Source organism: Spea bombifrons, chromosome 7 (assembly GCF_027358695.1).
Source record: "Spea bombifrons isolate aSpeBom1 chromosome 7, aSpeBom1.2.pri, whole genome shotgun sequence".
Lineage (NCBI taxonomy): Eukaryota > Metazoa > Chordata > Amphibia > Anura > Pelobatidae > Spea > Spea bombifrons.
In genome coordinates, this window is record NC_071093.1 from 12,734,834 (window position 1) to 12,745,287 (window position 10,454).

Sequence of the window (10,454 nt, forward strand, 5' to 3'; positions counted from 1 at the left end):
TGACTCCACTTTGCAGGGTATAGCTCAGCACACCCCAACTACACTATGGAGGGTAAGAGTAAAATTATATATATATATATATATATATATATATATATATATATATATATATATATATATATATATATATATACACACATACATACATACAGTTGTTAATATCTTGTTTTAACAGCCTTTTAAAACTTTTCAAATATATACTGTATGTATGTATATATTTATATATATTTGAAAACTTTTGATAACAGCCTTTATGCCCCTTGACTACTGTAAAGTTTTAGGTGACTGCTCCACTTGAAATATATACTCCAATGCTGCCTTAAAATCATTTTTCTAAGGCAACATCCTGACACCATACCTTGGAACTTTCTGGGTTTGACCAAGAGTCTCTAGGTGAATCGCTGCTTTCCCGGGTCTCTGGGTAACTTTACTTGTTTTCCGGGCAAGAGAGTGGTTCCCTGGTGTAGTTATTTATGAATAACCTTGGTTCTTTTAGGGCAACATAGAAAGCTCAAAGCATAATTTTCCCTCATTATGCCTTAGCGTTCATGTTTTATCAGTGATTGAGAGAAACAACCTCTAAGTTTAGTTACAGTCCAAAATTTGATGACCTGGTACCTTTTTCAGTTCAGGTATTCATATAACATATTCAGGCCTCACCTTATTACTTTTATTCAAAGACCTGCCCCTCAAAAATGTCGCAATAATACTTATTTACTCAGCAATTCATGTGAGCTACTTCCTCTTATGGGAAGTTTTAAGAAAATTAAAACAGAATATATTTAAAAAACAAAAAAAGCAGTGCATGTTAAAAACATTTAAACTTGAAATGGCATTAGAAAAATGAGGTTTTAATTTGGCAGATTCTGGGCCTAGTATAAACATCCAATTCCTGTGATTGATGTTGTCTAATCAGAACACAAAATTGTCAAGGAAATTATCTCAATTTTGTCCATTACATAAGCCTTAAGTACACAGAGTCTGATTATCCAGTGATATTAAGAAACACAATGGTCTGGCTGTATCAGGCTGCGCTTGTAGAGGTAGGAATAGCAAACATAGATAGCAATGCAATTACAGAACTATCTGAGATTACTGAACAAATATCTAATTACATTAAAGTGACATTTCCTTAAAATAATGGTAAATGAGAGGCAAAACCCCTGCATTCAAGTAGATGTTTTTTTGGAACACAACACTCATCAACCTTAGCCATAAACTTCCCTATTACATTTTTATTTAAAAACTGCATTTTACCAGTGAATCAATGGAACCTGTACATTTCAGAATAAGGAAAACTGACACATGTAGAAATGTAACATTAATGCAGATCTATCACTTTATTCTATCATGAGGTTTTTAAAGACAAAATAAAATGAATTTATAAGGCAACAACCTGTCAGCATCTACTTTTGTGTCCCATGACAATTGTTCCCAGCAACAAAGGTAAATACATCACTGTATAATAAATAAATAAATAATAAATACACAGTACTGTTCAAAAGTTTGGAGTGACTAAGCTGTTTTAATGGGAAACTAATGGGAAATTGGCTGTGCTAACAAAATTGCAAAGGGTTTTCTAATGATTTATTTAAGATCATTATTTAAGTGACAAACATTACCTACAATTGCATGTTTTCTGCCTTATTCTAATGTATTTGCAATGAGTAGTACATTTCTTTTTCTTTTATTTTTGTTAAACATATGTATTGGAAATATTGTGATATATATACATATATTTATTCCTTGTTTTTTCATTTTATTTTCCATCACATATATACATGTTTATGCACCTCCCTGTGATATTAAAACACTGTGAGCAGGTTAAAACACACAATATACATGTAATAGCCTTATCGACATATATACATATTATTTGTGGATCAACAATGTTTATATATTTGCTGTAGGTTGTGTTGCCGTGCTCACACTGTTTACATTAGTCTTGTTCATCTTATTGCATTTAATTGTTTTGTAATTGGATTTTAATTGCACATGTGTTGATGACGAGTAATCTCACCACTCCACTTTTTTCCCTTACTTAAGGGAAACAAATTCAGTGGTGAGTTATCTGTGATAAAGAGCGGGGTACCGCTTGAAACGCGTCAGATTTGGGGTTTCCTATGCACTTAGGTGTGAATTATGCTTTTTAATCATTTAGTAAATTAAATAAAGCTGGAAGTTTTTTTCAAGTGCTGGATCGATCCTTTTGTTTTTTTTTTTTTTGTTTTCTAATGATCAACCTGATTCAAAATCAGCTGTTTCCAGCTACAATATTGTTCCATTTACAACATTAACAATGTCTGCTCTGTATTTCTGACAGATATTATTTTAATGGATACATTTTGCTTTTCTTTCAAAAACAAGGACATTTTCTTGTAGAAATGTAACTTGTTGATCCCTTGTTTTTTCCAGATAATGATTATTCTGCAAATCATTGACCATTGACACAATACAAAGGATGTCACTAACCACCTGTATTGTATTTTCACTCAACAGAACATAGTACTTTAGGTCAGCAGATCTATGAAGCACAATTCAGCAATTTAAATATTTTACAGTCATAGGTTAAGGGGGATTTAGGACCTGTATCAATGGTACACCTATATTTGTATGTCCATAATGTATTTTACATGCCAAACAATTACTTTGAAAACAAAGTTCTCTTCATTTCATTCCAGGAGCCTTTAATGAGGTTTATTCACTAAAGTGGGAAATGCAGGTAAATTAACGTAAGAGTTGTAATATCTATATATTCTTTTTTATAAATAACCAGTGAATAGCATAGGGACTGGTGATCTTTGACCTGTAGAACTTAACCTTAACTTTGGCTACAGAACCTGAGATTTATCAAATTCTAAGATGGAACAGCTTTTAAGGACAATGCAATACATGTCTTGGGGCTTTTCATTCAAAGAATTTTAGAGAAAACTGGTGACTATGGCACTTTAATGCCAGCAACCGCCTAATGAAGGAAGTGTGACCGACAGCTGAATATGTGTGAATAAGCATTTTTCAGGTATTACCTGGGATTATACTAAGATACTGATATATATCAGTATAGAGTCTTGGAATGATTGAATTTGACAGATTGCAGACATTTCACAACTCCCATGGCCCATCTCCCTGTTCCATTGAATTGTGGTTGGTATGTCATAGGTATCTATACCTATGCGTGCATTAGACCGAGGACCTCTTATTATTATTTATTGATTTATATAGCACCATCATATTCCGTAGCACTGCACAGTTGGTAGACAGGACATAACTAGTTGTATATAACATAACAATTATAGATTAACAGGTGAGGAGGCCCTGCTCAAACGAGTTTACAATCTAGAGGGCGTTAGGGTGTATTACAAGTTTCTGCTCACAGACTGAGTTGCATAATGCATAGTTCTTTCAGTGAAATGACTTCGAAGAAACATCAATGTTATGGCATTATTGCCAACCATGCTCTTCTTGTAGGCGAAGCTCACTTGGGTGGCCTCTTCATAATGCCTAGGGAAATCAGTGTGTTCATACAGCAGTACTATCAGATAACTTACCCCCAACTCTTGCTTTAGTAAATCATGCATCTCATTGATACGCTTCATATTTAAATACCACCCATAATAAAGGAGCTTGGTTAGTGATGATGTTTATTATGGTAGACTGACCAGGATGGTTTACAAGAAATGGACTTAGCTATGATTTTCCTGTAGCAGAACCATTGTACAATATCAGTAGGATACCATGCCTGGACTCAACACATTGGGCATTGATGCTTAATAATATAAATCACCAAAGAACATATTTTTGAAATAGAGAAGACATATTGGTTTAATAGAGAGTATTAGCAAAAGTTATTTACTTGTCAAAAAGACTCCAGTATATTAGAATAGCTGAGATTCATCCAAGTCACTGATAACAGAGGACAGGTTACTCAGCAAATGGAGAAACACTTTCAATAAATTAACAAGTGAGGTAACTGTGCCAATTAGCACAGTTATCAGTAGGGTTCTGTAAATGCTCCATCAATCATACAGGACTCTCTGTGTTATAACCACCAGGTCCTCCCACACTAGAGCCGGACATGGCCAGCTGGGATTTGTCCAGACAGAAGAGACCAAAACAAGTGAGATTTGATTTCAATAGAAAGAAGAGAGGGTCAGTTTAGTAAAGTTCAGGGAATCTGTAATTAGGTATCTGTGTCACAAACAACTGAAGGAAATGCCTTACAACAATATTTTTAATAAACACATAATAACCAAATATATTAATTTTTTACTAAACTGGAAAATGATCAATTACAAATATCAATTAAACTTTAAATAGTAAAGAACACATTCATGCTTACCAGCCTAGATATTAAAAATGTTTAGTGTTAAATTAACCGTTTCATTGCTTATATTCATTGGCGTATACAAAATGTCCATTAGGCCCTTTCTGTGAGTATTTCTTGAAATAACTGAGAAGTAAACTTATGGTAACTTGAAAAAACGTCTACTCTTAGTGCTTAGGGGTTTCAGGAGTTTAGTTTGAGCTAACACCTAATGAACATAAGCTAAACTTGGGTTTTAGTGCAGACATTTCATTGTAATACAGTAAATAAGACTGGTGACTGCCTGTGGAGGGTTGGTACACTTAGTTCCTCTGGGGCCACCTACTGCTTTTACCCATAGGTAATTTCCCACAGTACTCATGTGTAGTACATTACAAGTTTCTTTTTCATTAAATCATTAATTTAAGATGCCCCAGAAAAAAGCTTGTGAAAGAACTACATCAAAAGGTTGAATTTCACAGATTTACCATGAAAAACATAGTTTTAAATATAGACCAATTCAATCTTAGGTGGATTAACTCCCATCCTACTTAGCCAGCAGCCTGAATTAAGTTTCAACCAAAAGCCTTTCTGAATCTGCAAAGGTTCCTGTGTTTAGTGAAGTCATTACACTGCGTTATAATTGTGACCCCCTACACACACTAAGCAGGGCTGTCACAAAGTAATAAAATAGAATTGTAAGGAGGCATTAACCACAGGCCACCCTTACTACAGGCAAATATATTGATCCACAGCTCCCTCCAGATGTGTGAGGTTGACTCATTTTACATTGCTACACAGTGTATGATAACATAGAGTCTAGAAAATAACTCTTAATAATTAATAACAGGAGAGGGTGTGCAACACTGAATACACCATGGACCTCTGCTTGTCATTTAAACCAATCCATCTATATTTATGAGACAGAGCTAGATATTTTGGGGTTACAAAAGGGCTACAATGCATGATTCTATTAAAAAGACCCTGTACTTGTCTGGTTGGGTGTAAATCAGTAAACTTCCACGGAGTGTGTGTTCTCTATTCCTCACCTTCTGTATCTGTTAAACTCATTCCATGTGAATAGCAGCAACACATGATTAGAAATATGACTTTAGGTATATAAACGAATGCTCTACTGAAGACAAAGTGGTACTATAGAAACAGTGGTTTGCATTACTGTGATTAAACTACCCATGGCACTAACAAGAATAAGTTATAATAGAGGAAATAGTTACAAAGACAAGTTACAATTGGCAATAACTTTAACACACCTTATGACACATCGGTGCAGAAGGAGACGAGGGTCCTGATCTTGTGATAGAAAAAGCTAGGGACATTGTTAGTTTGTTACTGGTGTTATTTCAAAAAATTACCATTGAAATCTGTGTAGTTGAGTGACTGCTGAGTAAGACATTCGGATAATTGTGTGCAGTACTTCAGTGGGCTCTCCGAGCCAAGCGTACTGTGCTTTCTTGGGAGTGTAAATATCAAGGGACTGTACTCCAGCCATTAGCACCATCAGTCCGGGGTTTGAGGGAGCAGCACTTAAAACCAACATCCATTAACTGCAGTTAGTGGGAAGGAGGGAGTGGGCTGTGTGTGGCAATCCATTTAACCGCGGTCACACACAGCATAAAACAGAACAGGAGGCTCCTACTTCCAGCATCAGACAAAAGTGCACTTTTTTGTAGACAACTTTATTTAAGGTCTAGTAAGGGCTGCTGATCACACTGGGCATCTACACCCCTGTGATCGCTATTTGTGTTTCATTAAGTTTTGTGGATATTTTGCACAGTGTATAATTATTATTATTATTATTATTATTATTATTATTATTATTATAAATAATCCACAGTACATTGTGGGTCGCTTCGATCTGCTGAAACTAGGTAGGCGTTTTAATTGATTTATAGATAAAAAATACATTCAAAACGACAGGTCGGCTCCCCAGTCAGGTTGTCGGTGCAGGGATGGTGTCAGCAATAGGGACAGTTTACCTTCGGCTACAGGGAGCCTGGAGATGTGGTAGAGGATTCCAGCTCGTCATATTCCCCTGCCCAGAGTTCTGATTAGTAGATGACAGTATAGGATAACCGCGCGTCCGGGATGATCCGATGCTCTATGAGAGAAGTTTAAAGTCCACGCTGCCGACCACCAGCTGTGAGCTCCACCTGGATCCCATGCGGGCTGGGCTCCTGATTGGATCGATTCTGGACACGTGACCACCACTCTTTTTTAGGCAATATTTACTTCCTTAGGCATGGAACAAATCCCGAAGAACAGATCAGGTGAAGCTCGGAGTGATCAGCAGCCACAACTAAAGGATCAATACACCTCTCGACAAGGGCTCTCCGGAGGAATGAGTTCTTACATTGAGTACACGACCTGTGGGGATGTGATGACCTTTTCATCCAAATTCTGCCGCACTGACCAGAGAAATGTTTCTTTACAACCTTACCCTGGAAATGGGACAGAAAGCCACTATTTGGGGAATTTGCCACTTGGTGTCCATGGGTCTCCTGGACAACAGAGATCCCAGCAGTCACCGACACTTTATGCCCCATGTAGTTTAGAGGTGCCTTATGATACAAGCCCAGGTGATTATAATTTTCTGCCTGCAAGCTCAGATTATGAATTCTCTTATGGATCAAGCCACCCAATGGAAGATACTGGGGGACATATCCAATATGCCAGCTCCGCTTATCCAGGGAACGGACACTTCATCCTCAATGGCCAACTAACTTACAAAACCATGGGGGAAGAGGGACAAGCAATCCAACGCAAGGAGCAGTATGATATCTATCCAGGCAATATCCAGAATGTCTCCCCATCTTCTGGCACTTACCCAAAACCGGACTCCCCACTTTCTGAATCACGGACTACTGTTAATACCTTCGACTGGATGAAAGTTAAAAGGAGTGCTCCCAAGAAAAGTAAGTGTTTAATTATTTTAAAGTAACTATATACCTATTGATGTTCTCCTACTAATGTTGAGAGTTAATAGTGCATGTCAGACAGAGACTTTTTTTTTTTTACAACCAAACCACATAATTTAATTTATTTCCCTGGATAGTTGCATTTTTAGAAAAGTTGGATTATCAATGCCGCCTTAACTCTGTTAACGAATTATTAGAAATAAATGTAAATGTAGACAGCTACTATCTGAGTCTACAGCTGTAGAAATGGCCAGTGACTACAATGATCAGCTGGTGGGATGCCATGGGTTTGTTTGAAAGTTGTATTTTCTTTTAGTGTTTGGAATGATTGAATTCATGTCATTATGGCTTCAGGGTAACATTGATATATGTTCTTTTTTGCAGCCATGTTAACAGAGTATGGAGCAGTGAATCCTTCCAACACAGTGAGGACTAACTTCACTACCAAACAACTAACTGAACTTGAGAAAGAGTTTCATTTTAACAAGTATCTTACAAGAGCCAGGAGAATTGAAATAGCAAATGCACTTCAGCTTAACGATACTCAGGTCAAAATTTGGTTTCAAAACAGAAGAATGAAGCAAAAGAAAAGGGAAAGAGAAGGGGTGGCCTCCAATTCACCAACTCATGGATCTACAGCCTCTAATACCTTTATGGGACACCACCACACCAAGCCAGAGAAGAGGCGTGAGTCGGCGTGTTCTTCTAGTGAAGATACATCATAAAGGACAAACATAAACTAGATTTAAAGAATTTTGTCTGAGAACTGTATTACGAAATTATTACAGTTAAGAGAGACCTGGCAATGGGAGTTTTACATGTATCTTGTATTCTGGATATACATATTCTTTGATCTTGTAACTCTGTTGCATTCTATTTAAATATACACATTGTATGTGATTTATTCAGAGGAAATAGCATGCAATGTGATCTATTCTAAATGGACATCCTTAAGATGTCCACATTTCAGATATTGCTTTTATTTCACATTTGAAGTCATGTACACATGCCATGCATGTGCCATATGATTAAGGGAGCCAGAAGTATGGATGCAATTGAATGCATATTGAACTGGGATTTTCATCATCACCAAAGATACTTAACTGTACAAAATAAAATTGCACTAACAGGTTTTAGTTTACTGTACTCTTTTACCTGATTTAAATACAGTTTTGGTAAATCACGCTTGAATTTGTGGGGGTTTAATAACATTTCTGAAATGTATTTGGTACATCAGAATTAACTTACCTTATGGCTCCATTTGTAAAATTGTATTTGCTGTATATAATATATTTTTCGTTTAATAAAAAAATGAAAATTAAAAAAAACTTTGTGCTAGTATTTTCATTGTTTGGTGATAAAGATGAAAAATCCGATTTTTAAGAAACAGAAGATGACATCTATTTCTGTTTTCACCAAAGTATGGATCAAAGCAGGTTTAAGGAATCAGTACAATAAACCGTATATACTTAAGAAAGCAAAACCCACGAATACTTGTAAGAGAGTTGTTCTTTCCATTCAAACGATTGCATATAAAAAGGACATTCCACTTCAAATGTCCCCTGGCTGAGAGAATTAAAAATTCTCACTTTCAAAGTGAGAATGACAAAAGGCTGAATAAATGAAAGAAACACGTGGCTGTTCCCTTTACACAAGTTCAGAGGGTCAAAGCAAAGTTAATCCCTTAAAACAAAGGATTACAACAGGTCTCATATCTGTAATACTCTCAGGTTAAAACCGCATAAAATAGCTCTAACCATAAATGGCGCTATGACGCAATACTTAATATAATGCAATATGAATTCTATTTTCCGAACTCTCAGTTGTATACGTTTAAAGTGTTTAATATGCTTTACTTACACTTATGACATCCTTAAACGAAACATATTGTTACTTTTGTGGTATGTATGAATTAAATTCTATTTTACCAGTACATTTTTGAGTAGGTTCTCAGTATTATTGTTTTATTTTTCTTTTTGGCCATCTGCTCCTGGCAATCTAATGCTAATGAACAGCAGACCTATTTTTTTTTTTTTAAACTGTGGCATTTCAAAGCCTGGCACCTTTGTGCTGACCTCGGGTTACTCCCCAATGGTCTTTGATATTGCAATGTCCCTGTCTTTGATAAACATGAAAATCCACATAAATGACATGTTTAGGAAACAAGGATTACCTTTTCTTTCTAGAAGCTACTGAACACGTTTGGGGATATATTGTTCTTTTTCTGGGGTTTCTTTAAGAAAAAGAACATTTACTCTGCATGTCTTCTTCATAAGACAATATCAGATGTCTTTTCTGAAGATCAAATGTTTCAAGAGACAGCAGTCTATTTGTTGAAGGAAGTCCCGGTGTACACAACCCCTTTTAAATGTTTATTTCTGTAGAAAACAAGTCCATCCTATCTGTGACACTTTGTGACAGGAGGACAGTACTTTTCCCATCAGAGTCATTGTAGGGCGCCTAGGTCAGGCAGAGTTCACTCAAAAGGCATTTACAGATCAGAGGGTATACCTGACTACTTTTACTCCTTATCATTTGCATCTCTTAGTCTCATATTTATGTTAGTACATAAAAATATAACGATAGACAACTAGACATTCAGAAAAAATAACTTATTTTTAGTTATCTTATTAGTTGATAACAATGTCAATTAAAGGGATGAGAGATGAGCAATTATTTGTACAGCATTATCTAGAATATTTGTATGCTGAAGCTATTATTTAATGCTAAATTTACTATATTTTTTTGGGATCAGAATTTATTTCTTTACTTCATACTTTATTTTTATAGGTGAATTTATAGGTGAATTTGATATGTTGCTGTTTTGAAAAAAAAATGGGGACGGATTATGTAAAGCAGACTATATAGAAAGCTATTTAGATTGTAGTACTGTATTGCTATGTTTGCTATATAGATATATATATATAAAATTGTATATTGAAAAACAGAAAGCATATCATATCAATTCATCTTTCAAATTAAACCTCCTGTATGTGAAGAGAAAAAATATTTATGCTAAACTACTTAAATTATATGAACATTGGATACTTCACATCTCTTCCAATATATTAAAATACATTACCATCGCACTACTCCAAGTCCAAAAAATGTTGGGAATTAGAATAAAAAACAGCAAATCAAAAACCTAACTCCCCTTTCAAAACAATGATCATGAAACATATTTGTCAATAAATACATAAGCATTGTAATGATAA

At 35.5% G+C, this 10,454-nt stretch overlaps 1 protein-coding gene across 1 annotated transcript; it reads left to right on the plus strand.

Annotated features, from left to right (window-relative positions):
- Nucleotides 1-6,535: 6,535 nt before the first annotated feature.
- HOXD1 (homeobox D1) lies at nt 6,536-8,567 on the plus strand. Its single transcript, XM_053471363.1, has 2 exons — nt 6,536-7,236; nt 7,624-8,567. Exons 1-2 carry the CDS (start codon nt 6,564-6,566, stop codon nt 7,962-7,964), a joined length of 1,014 nt encoding a protein of 337 aa, XP_053327338.1. The 5' UTR covers nt 6,536-6,563; the 3' UTR covers nt 7,965-8,567.
- The last annotated feature ends 1,887 nt before the right edge of the window (nt 8,568-10,454 follow it).